Raw genomic sequence first — 15,479 nt, forward strand, 5'->3', positions numbered from 1 at the left:
GTAAAACAGTTCTCTGGGTGTTTATAGGGCACCTTTGTGAGGAAAAAGATTCCTTCTAAACACTTGCCCATAGCATTTATGCAGAGTACAAATGCTGGACGATTTAGTCTTGTTTCTAGACTTGGGGGAAGAAACTTTCATATGAGCTGTGATGTGATCTGCTAAGTCATCTTATGGTTTCTACTATGACTTTTTAAGCACTGTGTTCCCTTGAATATAGTCCCTGTTGGTTAATAATGAAAAAGTATACTATTAGAGAGAGCTTGAAATTTTCCTGAACATTTCATACAGTATATAAGTAGAGTTTATGGCAGGTGACAAAGGACTGCAGCATAGTTAAGGATAAAATGTGCTTCAAATTTTTAAAAGCTTTATGTAGTTTGACATTTGATTTAATACTTACGATTCTGTTCATAAATAATTATGCCTTTTTTTACTGCATAATTATTATTAAATTGCTTTTGAAATATATTCAACCTTGCAGTGAACTCTCAAATATTATTTGAAAGTTATTGTGGCAGTTGTAGTTGATGAAGAATTATAGGCTATAGGATTTTTTCCACATAAAATACAATTCCTTTACACAGTGTGATTTTTGTGTATCCTCCTTCCCTCACATCAGGGTCCTGGAAGGCTCTTGCATTAAAGACCAGAAATCAAGTAAGCCTTGCCCACCACAGCTCAGTGCCATAGGGGCGAAATAATTTGTGTCAGGTTTTGGCGTGGATTTTTCATTATTCACTCTACTATTCTTAATCGATATATTTATTTAGTGTACAGCTGCAATTAAAAATGCAATATGCCACTGTGTCTTTGTACTTTATTGATATATAGCAATTAAGAAGAGGTATGGCGGTTTTTCACCAAACTGAAGTAGCTGCAGTCTTTTCCAGGTTCTTTCATATTTCTAATAGAGAAATGGGAGTTGGGATCTTTGGAAACTGACACTTGATGTTGCATGATAGAAGCCTGGATAAGGAATGACACTGAGATTGAAAAGAGGACATACTAAGAAAAGGGAAGAATAAAGCAACTTTCCTAACTTCCTGAAAAGGATTTCATAAACATGAATTTTGGAGCTGCAAAGTTTTTGTTTCTAAGGAAGAACGACATTTTATAAAAATGATTTTATATTATTTAAAAACTAGAATTTTACAAACTCTTATTTCTAAATCTTTAGCTTTTTTGAACATTTGACAAAATGCCATTTTATTTTCCTTGAAAAACTCTCAAATTTGTATGGACTTATTAAAACATAGATGGATTTTTTAAAAACTTTAGGTAATAACCTTTGTATTCTGAACTATTTTTTAATGCTTTGAGCTCTCTAAAGTCAACTAAATTATAAAAACATATACAAAAAAATGTGAAATAGGTCTTGTTGAGAAATGTTGAGACATTTTTGTTTCTTTTAAGCCAGTTCAGATAGTGTATATCTAAGTTTATACCAATATGGGGTTGGTATCACAGCAATTCCAAGATGATCTTCACAATGTAAATGATATTTACTCAGAAGCACAAATAATCATGGGCTATCACACTAAAGAATGCATCTCCATGTTCAACTCTAGAGGGGTATTAACTCTGCAAATATTTTAATTAGGAAATAAATGTAAATTTTCTTTCATTCCTGTTTAAGTATATAAATATTGGAATATTTTTGGCAAAAGCCTATATTGTGAAAAATTTTTAATTAATTTATAATTTATATATCTACTTTTATATTTTCTTAATTATGTTATATGTGGATTTTGAAGTCGGAGAGGAAGGGACATATTTTCATACATAATTAGCATAATTAATGCTCCTAGTGAACAAAATGACCTGGGGAAACTCATTAAACTGTGTGTCCATTGGTTCAACTAGTTTAAAAAAATTAATTGTGCCGATAAAAAAGGGTCAGTCAATTGAGTTGTGTTAAATGAAAGCATAATTTATATTCTTAGTATAAAACTGGAATAATTATAAGAAAAAATGAATTCCATTATTTACTTGAAAATTCGAACATAGGTCCAAATTCCAAGTGTTAGAAAATATGAAAAATATCACATAACCGCTGATATTTCAAGGAAGTCTCTTATTTTCATTAAATTAGAACCTAAAGATAACTGAAGTTAGGTATCATTTTGCTTTATCAATCCATTACTTGCTATGATTTTATCAAACCCAGTCATTAAATATATTTTATAAAGTGTACATTCATAGAAATCCAAGTCTCTAGGGTTGATGCCATCCAGTATTTGTAGTTTATTCAGTCAAGTTCACATTTTAGAGTATTCACATTTGAAATACAAACAAAACTGATAAGTCTAAATTTTTGTTGTTCATCAACTCTATCACTTTCTGTTTTTACAAAGTTTTTAATATACAATAATCAACAATATAATTTGCATTTTGGGAAAAGCTTTTTACATCTATCTCTTTACTCATTGTTTTCTTTAACAAATATGCATTCAGATCTAATTTACATTTATTTCATTCAGTTCAGCAAAGAAATCAAGATTGTCTTACCTACCACACATAAATATATCCCCAATTCTATTCATTATATTGACAACTTGTAATTTCTGAAGTCTTCATTTCGATTTGTAGCTGCAGAATTGATTTTTTGTTATCACTGTCTAGTATGTTCTCAGATTTAATCACTGAAGTTCATTTTAGAACAAAATAAAGTTCCAGAAGTGGTCTCTCTTACCATCCTCTTCCACTATTCTATCCTTTAATTTTTTATTATCATTAATATTCCAGGATTTATAAACAGCAAAATTATGTAGAACATGTTTGGGATAATTGGTTCCAACCTTTTTAGAAGATGGTGGATCAGATAAAAGAAACCTGTTCTTGTATACAATTGTTAATTCTGTTTCTTCTCAAAAGAGTGTAAGCTTCTCAAAGCACCTAGTGAAAATTTTTAAGGTTGGTTTTTATACTTGGATATAATAATCATAATGCAAAGCATTCTAGAGATAATATTTTCTGTATATATTTCTCAGACATTGAAAGCCTTGATTATTCTCTATACCAAATCCCATATTCCTTATAATTTGGTTAGACAATTTATGCTACTAATATAAGCAAAACCTATAAAACTTGAAAAATGAATGGTACTGTGATATAAGAAAAATGATTTTTTAATAACTAAGTAATAGTTTGACCAGTCTTTTCTATTCCTTTATTCTTCTTTACTTTCTTCTCAGCACTTATCAACTGCTGTCATTGTGCATTCTTTATTCGTTTACTTTATTCTTTGTATGTCCCCTCCACTAGAATGCATGATCCGAGCAGGTAAGTTTTTCTTAGTCTAGGCCAGCTCTAATCAATAGAAATATAATGTGAACCACATATGTATTTTAAATTTTCCTATACCTACATTAGAAAAGTAAAATGAAATGATATATAATAATATATATGTGATTTAACTCTGTGTATCCAAAATATCGTGTCATTTCTTGATATAAAAAATCGGGACATCTCACATTCTTTTTCTCACACTAAGTCTTTGGAATCAGGGTCGCCTTTTACACTTACAGCACTTCTCAAAGTGGACTAGCCACCTTTTACCTTCTCAGTAGCCACACATGTCCAGTGGCTGCTGTATTGGGCAGCTCAGGTCTCGGTCACTGCCCAATCTTTGTCCCTGGAGCAATGTCTGGGATACCTCAGACCCTCTCTACAGCCTTGTTGAGTGGATCTTGATCATTTGGTCAGAAAACATACAAAAACAGAAAGAAGTTATTTTGTACTGTAAGACTCTTTTTGTGGTTATTGGGCTAGTGCTGGTAGATGCTGGAGTTACTTGAATAATTTCTTCAAAGTTCCATTTCACTTTATTTATATGGAGTTAAAATGGCTCTGGTGCTTGGTGAAAACTGGTTATTTCAGTAGTCCAATTTAAACCCCGCATTTAATGGTAGATGTATGATAAGAAGTATATAGTAGTTTCTTCTTTGAAATTTATTCCACAAAACTTTAATTTCAACTCTTAGTTTTAAAACAAACTAATGAAAGCAATTGGCAAACCTAGCATAGGAGAGAAAGGTTTGATACGGAGGCCTCAATTCTAATTCCAGCCCTACCAGTGCTAGCTGTGGTACAGTGGCAAGCGGTACCTCTTTGAGCTTTACTTCCCTCATTTGTAAAAGGAGGACTTCATCTATTAAACCTGTCTTCATGGAGTAAATGAGGTTACATATAGGCATTGTCCAGACCATGAGTGGAAAAAGAATAATTGCTTAAAAAAAAATGGCAGCAACGATGGTTACTATGATGTGATAGAAATCCAACTTTTAAATATTAAGATGTGGTGATTTCCATTTTAAATATTTTATTTTACATGTTTATAGATTTTAGCTTTCTAATATACAGTAGTTAACATACCCTTATAGGTCTGAATTTAAAATTTGTGCCACAAGTTGCTTGCTGCTTAACTGTCTGGGTCTCAGTATTTTTTCTCAACTGTGAATTGGGAAAAATAAAGAATATCTACCTAAGCATTGTGCCTGGCATATAAAAAATACTCAGTAAGTTTTAATTATTATTCATTCATTCAAAATAGTCACTGTTTTGACATCTGTGTCCACTGCATATTAAGAGTTATTTTTCTTAAAATAAACTTTCAATTCTTTTTCATCATGCTTTGATTTTGCATATACTTACGTATTTCTCTAAAGAGACATTCACTAGTATTAAAATTCATTTTAGTGCATCCAATTAAATGGATTAAACATTATTCATATTTTCCCTCTTGGTATATTATTTGATCACCTCTTTATGTGTCTTATGAAAATTAGGATTTGTTTAGTTATAAATACAAACTTCTGCCTCATTTCTTGGTCTGTATGTTTTAAGAACAAATTTAAAACTAAACTGATGGTATTTGAAGATGGAAGCTTCTGCATTTTTCTAAGAATATTCTTTCTTATATGGAATATATGTTACATTAGTCACTGTTTAATAAAAGTATCACTGATCTCTCAAATGGGGTATGTGTTCAAATTTCAGTAACACTGTCCATTTGATTTCTGGGTCAGTGATTAAGACACCATAAATAGAAGTTTTTTAATGATTTAACTTTTCTACATCAATTCAGAAATTAGATATAATTTTGATATGTTTTAAAGAAGTTATAAAATACTATTTTTTCTAAGTTTGAATAATATGAAAAATTTCTTTTCAAGAACAGATAAAAAAGTCAGCATCGTATTCTACTTTCTTTCAATAATTATAGCATTCTGTCAGTTCTGTCTCCGAAATGTCTCTCAAAAGCTTCCTCTCAGCTCTCTGACTGCAGCGCCTGTCTTAATTCACATCTTGGCCATCTCTCACGGATGGTCTATATGATTACTTAGTAAACTAATGTTTGGGCAACAAATACTCAGTGCTGGGAATACAAGTATGTAAAAGGTCAAAGTCATCTCTGCTCTTGTGAAACTTCCGTTAGCTCTCCTATTGCAGTAGGTCTCCTCTGTCTCAGTACCTTGTGCCCTGCCCTCTCAGTCTTCTAAACCATCTCTACCCCGTCTCCAGTTGTCATCACTGTCCAAAGATTAAATTCCAAAGATTAAATTCCGTAGAGAAGTCTTCAGTTCAGAAGTCGCTTTCTTTCATGCCTCCCATCCTCCCAAGACTGGGGTAGTTTTTCCTCTGAACACCCACTGTATTTCATCTTGACCTCCACCTTGGTAGTCAGTGATCTGAAAGGCAGTTCTTTCTCATTTCACCATGAATGAATGAATGAAGCCTTAAAAATAATGACTTTGACAAACGTATAGCTCTAACGATGACTAAAAGAATCACCTCTTAAGCAGTAGGTATGAGCCAGGGAGGGACTTTGTGGGTAATAAATTGTAAGAAATAAACAGATGTGCTCCCTGTTGTTACTCTTATTTTTTGAGAATAAATTAAAGTAATCCCAACTTCATGGTAAATTATTTGGAGTACAGTGCTTTGTAAAACCATGAGTGTCAGAGTAAAAAATGATTTTGTGCTTTAAACCCTAGAAAGTGTGACCAGTGCTGACTCTCCATAGGAGAAGTGTGTCTGGGGACCTGGAACCTCTTCAGCAGTTCCAAAGTCCAGGCATCAGTGGTCTTGAGAAAAGTAGTGCTCATGTAGGGGTGATTTCCATGAATTCACTGGCAGTTCATGTAGTTTCTGGTGATGAATCACAGGAAGGAACCACTGGGAAGGGAGAATTTCCCCCTCATATCTCATATTCTTTTTAGTTCTTACTCTTTGGGAGGCACATTTTTATGGACATAAGACTTTTTGTGGTGAATTTTTTGGTTTACATTTTAAGAAAAGTGTTCCCATTTTTATTTTCTAATTACTTCTGAAAGTATATCCTCCATCTCTTGGTGCTAAATGCCATGCTAAGGGCACAGTGACGTTATATAATATAACGAGGATGGCAATCTTTTTTGTTAATTAACTTTATTTTCAAATTGTGTAAATGCAGACACAGCCTGCATAGGAGAAAGCAGAGTGAGGAAAATGAGCCAAATTGATTTCTCAGGTTGTAGAATCATTTAGGCTTGGAATGGAAAGCAGAAGACACAGATTATTGCAAGTATAGGGATTTTTTTGAGATTTAAAAAAAAAACGTATTCAGTGGAGGAAAGAATTACTCTGTGAGCTGGAAATACAACACTGCATCTTTAAAATTTAAATCATACTCTTAAATAGTGCCATTCATATTGTAATCCACATGACACAAGTGTGCCCATGGTGTATGTTCATTGTAGCTGTTTTTCACACCTAAGTCACAAAACAGAAGCTAAAATGCTTTGGGCCCTGTAGATTGCATAGATAGGCCATAAACAAAGTTAATGACAGTGGACTTGTAATTATATAGTGTACATTTTCCATATTACCTGAGTGATTTTTGGAGTTGGGTCTATCTTGCATAAAATGCACCTTTAAGACCATAATAAGCAAACTTAGGGTTCTGTGCTTGAAGTTAAATGGTGAACAATGATGGATTTGTGGTTTGCCTTATTTCAGAGGATGTGCCACATAGTTTTGTCCAGAAATGGATAATGTTATGTAGTTCTATAAGTAAAAAGTTATTTTCATTCTCCACCTTTTGTGGATTAACAAACCACAGAGTTAAAATATAGTCTGCAAAATATACTGCAAATGTATGTGAGACGTCTGTGAGCAATACCTATGCTTAATTGATATGCTGAGCAAATATATAAAACATACAGCCACTGGTTTGAGAAAATGAAAATGAATGTATGAATGCTTTCGCTAACACTGTGCTTTGTCCTGCAATCTGGTGTTTATTATTGTGCACTTTAGCAGGAGGGAGAAGCAGGATCAATTGGAAAAACATTTCTTAGTGAATTGAGAACAGTATGACTTTCTAGTTACTAAGTGGGAACCTGGTTCTTTGGTTTCTTTGTTCCTGCTTAGGCTACTCCCAAGCTATTTTAGCTGAACATTTTACATACTAATGGAGTCCAGGGAAGTGCATTTGGCAGCTGTTCGTGAGACAATAATGAAATAAGCTGTTTAGCCGCTGTAAAATGTGGGAGTATTTTATACAGACCTTGGTGAGCAGAGCTGTATCCACTGTCACAAGTCTGTGAACTGTGAATGAGGAAGTTGTATTTTCATATGAGAATAACTAGTACTCTTTTCTTACAGGTAAAGAAAACGTGCACAGAATCAGATGTTTCAGAATCTCAGAATTCCAGGTACAGTACACTTAAGGTCAAGAAAAAGAGCAATTTTTAAGAATGTGTAAGATGTTATATTCCAGCTACAACTGTGATTTGAAACATTGAGTTTCTTTAAGAATTTGTATATATGGCAAATAAGTACCATCCTGCTGATGACACCATTAACCATACAATTAATAAAAAGGACTGTAATTGAAGTTTGCTTTAAAGAACAGTGGTAGAAAACATCTACAGAAATACTTACAAAGATATTATCCCTTGGCATTTACTGTTTTAAGTTAACCTTGATTTTCCTCTCTAATCTCTTACAATGTCATCACATCTAAAATTAGACCAGAAACTGAGTAACTATGTCTCAAGTCTATGCATACAAAAGAAAACTTATGATATTTATTTTTCTTTTCAAACATTGCTAGATTTTGAGGACACCATTAAATAGGAAATATCAAAATTAACTTGCTTTTCCTTTCTGGTTGTTTAGAACCCACAGAAATGACAAATGGAAGTGCTCAGAACACTGCATATGGGCATTTAACACATTTGGTTACTTGTGGTTGGACCAGATGCCCCACAGATCTTTTCAGGCCTCACGTTTTCATTGCTTTCATTTAAAAATGAAATATATATTTAAAATATTGTAAATACCACAATAATATATGCATATCCTTAATTTGATATTAACAATTTAACCTAACTTACTACGTTAAGAAATTTATTTTTAAAGATTTATTTCTTTCTTTCTCCCCCTTCCTCCTCCACCACCCCAGTTGTCTTTTCTCTGGGTCCATTTGCTGCGTGTTCCTCTTTGTCCGCTTCTGTTGTTGTCAGCGGCAGGGGAACCTGTGTCTCTTTATGTTGCGTCATCTTGTTGTGTCAGCTCTCCATGTGTGCAGCACCATTCCTGGGCAGGCTGCAGTTTCTTTTGCGCTGGGTGGTTCTCCTTACGGGGTGCACTCCTTGTGCGTGGGGCTCCCCTACGCGGGGGACACCCCGGCATGGCAGGGCACTCCTTGCGCGCATCAGCACTGCGCATGGGCCAGCTCCACACGGGTCAAGGAGGCCCGGGGTTTGAACCGTGGACCTCGCATGTGGTAGACAGATGCCAAGTCCACCACCCATTGTTTCTTAATCTATACTGTAAACAGGTAAAATTAGGCTAATAAATTCCTAAGGACTCGAGAGCTTTCTGATTTCAAAAACAAGCAAACAATAAGGGGTATGGAATTTTTTCCTTCTGGGGTAATAAAAATATTCTAAAAATGACTGTGGTGATGAATGCACAACTTTGTGATATACTGAGAGCCACTGCTTGTAAAAAACAACAACAAAAATAAGTAAATAAATAAAACAATTTTTCCTTATTAAAGTATGTGGCCAAAAGGCCTTTAGGATGATCTAGCGCCATTTTGGCAGTGGCAGTTCACAACACCCCCCCCCCCCGACTTCTGGTGCAAGGGACAAGTGCCACATGTAAGCCAGTGTCAGCAACGTGAAGACATGGCTGCCTCCATGACAAAGCCACAGTGTCCTAGTCCTGAATCCTTATTTTTTTCCACTGATATTAGGTTTGGGAGTGTTAAAACTGGCACTTAGTTAATGCAGCAATAGAAAACCAAAGAGAGACTAAAATATGCTTAAGGTCATTCTACACAAGAAGGATATAATAATTGAGTAGTAAGTGATCCAAGAATGCCAAAAGTATTTATTGCATGTATGTATTGAGGTCCAGTTTTTATAACTTATCCAAAATAACACAGAACACACCTTCATTATCAACACTAGGCATTAGTACTTTGGCAAACATATATATGGATACATTCTTGTTTGCGCTCTAAGAAACAAATGAGCAAACAAGAATACAGTTATATGTGCAACCCTGGACATGACTATATCTCTGAATGTATCTCTGTACTTGAACTTGGACTCTGGGTGTGCATGTGTATGAGTGTGTGGGGGAAGGGTCAGAAGTGGTACCTAGGTAAGTCTGTTTGGAAAAAATCTTTATTTTAAAATTGAGCTCAAAATGAAATACTGTCTCCACATAAAATGCAGGCTGGATTCCCACTGCCTACCAAATACTGCCTCATTGGAACCTAAAGCTAATATCACTCATTTATTTAGTTAGGTTTATAGCATGTTGGTTTTGGATTTGAAATGATTAGGATAAATGCAGATGGAAAGTATTTTTATAGTAGGGAAGTAATGGGGTGTGGAGACTTCATCAGGAGAATTCTTGGAGTGACATGTGTATCAGCAAATTCTTTGTCTTGCTTGGCCTTAATTCTTCTTTTGGAAAGAGATGCTTGGGCTGCAGATGTGACTGCTAGATTGGGATGAAGAAAACTTATTAACCCATGCAATATAAGTAAGGCAAAATGTCTTACTAGAAATAACATTGTATGTATATGCTAAAAACCAGGCATTAGCTGCACTGTTTTCTCAGTTTCACAAAACTGTAGTCAACTTAATGTCGTGGGGAAAGGGATATAAAATGCTGCATATGAAAATTGACACTCCTTGCATATATTTTTAAAACTTTCTTCAGTATTGCTAGCCATGCCCAGAATACACTATTTTTGGCCTTTGTTACTGAAACTAATGTTACCTGTAAAATAGCTATGTAAGAAAACCAAATTTTATTTTTTTCTCATGTCTTACCCTACTCTAAAATTAAATTTCTTTATGATAGACCATCTTAAAACATATTCTGAAATATTAATTTATGTTGGTTTTTTCTATATTCATGGTCAATTTCATTTTTATGAATTTGTGCCTCCTTTGAGTCACCACTGCAAATACCTGATTCTTATTTAACATTATACATAGTTCCTGGGATGTGAATTTAGAAGCAGAAATTTCTAAGTCTCATTTTTAAAAAACCCTTCTACTTTCAGTCCTTTTTGTTTCTGATGTGAGGTGAGGAAATCATTTCTCCCATTCTTTTATTGCATGCTTTAGAAATATTTTGGAGTGCCTGCTTGGTAAAATAGTCTCCCTAATGCCCAGATGATTTCCGTGGTGGTCCTCTCTTCTGTTTCTCTTTGCTTTTTCCTTTCTGGCCAGTAACCAGTAGAAGATTTCTGCCAAGAAGAGATCAAGAACAGAGAAAGGAAATAGAACTCAAGTTAGGCAATTTTGTTTTATACTTGGGCTGTTGATTAAGGAGTGAATGGAAATAAAAATTTTGGCTAATTTAGGCTATGAAGTGGCTTCTGGGAATGACACTAGTTTTCTCCCTTCACCTTCCCCCTGACAACAGTCCTGCCAGCAGAATACAGTAAGGAGACCTAAGAGAGAAACTCATTAAAATATAGGCTTGTAGTGATTTCTGTACGGTCAACCTAATAAGCTGACAGTCTTTTTCTAGTGGAGAGTGAAAAAAGATTCTGTGAGTTATGGTCGAGTCTTTCCCGCTCAGCAGGTAGAGAAATTGTTTTTTCTGAGAACTTAATTATTACCTGAAACCAGCAAAGATCCTGGCTATGTCATCTTACCCTAGCTATAATAATTTTTAAATAATCAAGAGAAAGACAAAATGAATAAATACATTCTCCAACTCTTTGAAGAGAAATGAGAATTAGTTTTAGTTTAATATTTAATTTTTGAGTTAGAACCAGGAAGTTTATCTATTCAAGGTCCGTGTGTAAAGGCTTAAAAATGAAGTGTTGGGGGGAGTGGATGTAGCTCAGGGGTTGAGCACCTGCTTCCCATGTACGAGGTCCTCAGTTAAGTCCCTGGTACCTCCTAAAAATATATAAATAAACAAAATAATAATAAAACTTAAAAATATTTAAAAATGAAATGTTGGTGTTTAACAATGTTATGTTTAAGTTATTAAAAGTTATCCATGCTTATCTGCTAATAATATAACTATCAAAATCCTCCAAAAAGACTGAAATGTTTATCTGTATGTAATTGCTTGCCTAAAGAAATTAAATACTATGCTGTTTTCTGAGCAGAGGGAATGACGGCCCCTTCATAAAAATACCATTGGTAGTTCACCTTCAGAGCTGAGGACCATCTAGCCCAAATGTCTGTGTCCAAGAGACAGCAGGAATCATTTCTTCCAGGTGGTGTTTCCTCAACCTTGAAAATTAAGGAATGTACTTCCAGTAAATGGAGATTCTCTCAGTCTATGCAATTATACAACCTTTCTTGAACTTAGTTAGATTACTAGCATATAAAATCTTTTTGACTAATGAATCCAGTAAATTACTAATCACAATGCAAAGTAACAATTACCTGTATTTGTATAAAACCACATCATTTACGTTATAAGATGTGTATGCTTTTCCTGAAAATGGTACATAAGTAATTGAGATAGCTAGATGGATAGATAGACAGATAGATGTAGATATTCATTCTCAGACTACTGTTTAATTCTTATGTTTGAGGATTTGAAGAGTAAGTCTCTGATAACTTAAGCTCTACGTAAAATGATTTGGTTAGCTTGAGTCATTATAGCTGCATCTTTTTCTTCCCAATTTTGTGGGTGTTTTGTTTCATTCCTAAGGCTGTCCTCATATGATGCCTCTCCAGCCTCTTCATCAATTTTTCTGGCCTTCACTGAAGTTCTCCTGAACCTCTTATTCCTTTTCTGGGGTGTGTTGACAAATTACTGCAGATGTGGATACAGCTGGATACTGAACACGAGTGAATGATGGGCTCATAATTACAGGTTTAAGGAACACAGTCTTGGAGCTTTCATTACTGTTTTCTGAACCCGTCTCTTTTTGTGCCCATCAGCCCTTTTCTTTAGCACACTGGCAACACCCAGTGATTTATCTTTAGTGGCTGATGTAGTTTAGTGGTGTCTGTACACTTGGTGATTTCTTTGTGCCCTTTTCTCTCTAGAGTGAATCATCTTCCAAGATGAAATGAGTGAGCGAGTGAGAGTAAATGATATATGTGAAAGGTCCGCATACCTTGTTGCTCGCAGAACAGTTGCTTAATGCGTGTGTAGAAATGAGCAAGATGAACCTTCCTACCCCATTAAGAGAGAAGGAAAATCACAATGAAAGGGAAGAAGGACCCCACTCTTCCTACTTGTTCATTCTCAGGCATGTTTGTTCAGCCTTTGCGTCACTGTCTTCAGGTCCCTAGGACTTATTCTTGCTCTTCTTGCTTACCTTTCACTTCGTATCTGTTCACTGCTCCTCTAACCTGGCCCACGGTGACTAGCTTGCCCTGGCCACTTCCTCTTCCCCCCGCCTCCCTTGTCATAAAGTCTGCAGCCACAAATGCCTCTCTTTCCTTCTCTGAATGCGCCTTCCCTCTCCACCTCCCACCCCATCCCACCCTCTCCTCCATTATTGTCTACCTCGTTCTTTTCAGCTCCTCCTGCAGATCTCTGCTGTGTGCTTTCTCCTCAGAGAAGCCTTCCCTGCAACCAGACTGCCATGTTCCTCCTTCAGAGGGTCCTTATTGGGTTAAAGTTTACTTCAGTCACTGCACTGGCAGCTCCCCAAGGGCAGGGACATGTCTGCTCTTGCTTACTACAGCCCAGAGCCCACCACACGGCTGGTCCTCTGTAAACATGTGAATGAAGGAATAACTTTCAATACACAAATCCAGCTTTCCCTCTCTTCCTGAACATCTCATGTAACCACAAATCTCTCTTGGAATTTCATTATGGAGTTCTTACAGCCCTCTCAAACTCCACTTTGAAAAATCCTAAGGGTTATGTTCCCTTCTCAGGGTCTTTTCCTTCCACTAATGATTCTCTAAGCTCTCCTGCTGCAGAACGTTAGGGTAGTCTTTGACTTACCTCTCTCCTTCCTTTCCCAAATCCTGTTGCTCACCCCGTGGTATTTAATTTTCCTTTGCCGTGTCTTCTGAATCTCCTCTGCCTCTTCCCACTGCCGCTATGGGAGTTCACGCTCTTATCACCTCACCTCTGAATTAGTACGACTGGTACCCACAGGGCTTCCTTGGATCTAGACCCTACCTTTCTATTCTGCCAGGCTTATCAGATGAGTCTTTCTTAATGATCCTGTCCGTATAGTTGCCTGTTCATTGATCAGACAATACTTAGTAGACATGTAAAGTATACACAGAAGCATAGACAAATAACCTTAAAAATAGAACTGTGTACAAGAGATGATAGTGAGGCCATTTAGTCTTTGTGCTTAATTGCTGTCTGCATGAATGTAGAGATTAGCTGTGCTTCCTGTTATCCACTCTCCTATTGTCTTTATTCTGGTTTATCAGATATTCACTGAGTTCTATTTCATATTCCTCCTTTAGAGTCAAATTATTGTAAGAGTTCATGCCTTCCTAACAAGGGTTCTAGAAAGTATATTCCAGCAAAAATATATATATACTAATTATATAGGTAACTTAATTTTCGTTCTCCCCTTCACCTCTCCCATAAACTGGGCACCCCTGAAGTCTTTATGTAAGTGTTAAAAGAAACTGAGTCACCAATAATAATCAATATTTGGGTTTATTGAAAGAGAAACTGTTCTAGAAGGAAGATCTTAAACCAAAGAGTCAAAATTGTTAGCAGGTTACATTGGCTTCTAAAGGCAATTAGGGGCTTTCCAAATGGGAAGTTACAAAACTGGTTGACATTTACATTCCTTATTACAAAGGAGGGTCTTAAAAAGCAACGAATGATCATAGATTCGTTCTTACAGTATATTTATCTATTTCTGACAGACTTACTTATATTGGACCAAAACCAGCTTATTTCCAATTGTTGCTTAAACTGTCATTTTTGTAGAGTATGTTCTGCTTTTTCAGAAATCTGCTGCTTTTTTAACTGCTTGAAAAATCCCTCTCCCTTCTTGGAAAAAGGGTCACTCACAGCAACATCAGTGTAGGCAGCCTTTTCATTTTACTTAACAGTCCTCCTTTTTGGTAATTTTTCCAGTGATTTTATTAAGACCTTGACCAAAGCAGTCCAGGCACCAAAATTAGTCTCTCCTCTAGTTAGAGGTCACAGTGGTCTCGTTATCGTTGGACTCAGGTTCACTTTTTTCCTTTAAATTTTCACGCCAGTTCTGCCTCCTTCTCCTCTTCCTCCTTCTCCTCCTTTTCATTCTCCTACCCCTATGCCTTCCCTTTTCTTCCTCTTCTGTCTATGACTCGTCTGTTTTGTAAAACCGTGAATATTTGGCTCCAGCGTGGAGGGCCTGAAAAGTTTTTAGGGTAGTCTTTACAACTCTGTTCCATAACCTTAGATGTCTTGAGAATTACTAGCTCCAGACCATCTGTCCCCCAGGAAAGTGTGATGATGCACATGAATGAGATCCCAAATTACTGTATTTTAAGGGGGTCGGGGTGTTAAACGGTACTATTCCTTTTTTGTCAGATTGAGACTCGATGTACAAAGAAGCCTAAATTAGCTATTTGAATATCATTTAGGGTAGATAATTTTGACACAAGGTATCCTATTCCACATCTTCCCCTACCAACTATGGAGAAATGCTTTATATTTTTTCCCACATGGAATAAACTTTGCATTGGGTAACTTCGTGCGTAAAGTAAAACTATCTTGACAAGACCAATAAATTGGAGATCTGGTTAAATTAGAACGAACAATATTTCTGGTAGTGAGCCTCAGATGACCAGAGGCAAATCCAGTCATTGTATGGGTGGAATTTCCTCTATCAACTCATCTCAAGCATTGATCACCCAAAAGAATATCAAACTTACTGGTATTATATGAAAGATTAAGGATTAGCAGACATTCCATCAGCTGAATGAATTATAAGGACATTTTCAATATTTTGAAACTCTATGTGCAAAGGTTGAATTAATGATATCTAGTGTAGTACCATTTATTTTAAG

The 15,479-nt window shown here is 35.7% G+C and overlaps 1 protein-coding gene across 26 annotated transcripts in view; it reads left to right on the forward strand.

Moving 5' to 3' along the window:
* EYA4 (EYA transcriptional coactivator and phosphatase 4) overlaps positions 1–15,479 on the forward strand; it is a 271,160-nt gene that overhangs the window by 120,566 nt on the left and 135,115 nt on the right. For all 26 annotated transcript variants that reach the window (XM_071218667.1, XM_058307490.1, XM_058307500.1 and 23 more), the window contains exon 3: positions 7,651–7,700. In XM_071218667.1, coding sequence (XP_071074768.1) covers positions 7,651–7,700 — 50 coding nt within the window. The remainder of the gene's footprint in view (positions 1–7,650; positions 7,701–15,479) is intronic.

The sequence above is a fragment of the Dasypus novemcinctus genome, chromosome 11, assembly GCF_030445035.2.
Source record: "Dasypus novemcinctus isolate mDasNov1 chromosome 11, mDasNov1.1.hap2, whole genome shotgun sequence".
NCBI lineage: Eukaryota > Metazoa > Chordata > Mammalia > Cingulata > Dasypodidae > Dasypus > Dasypus novemcinctus.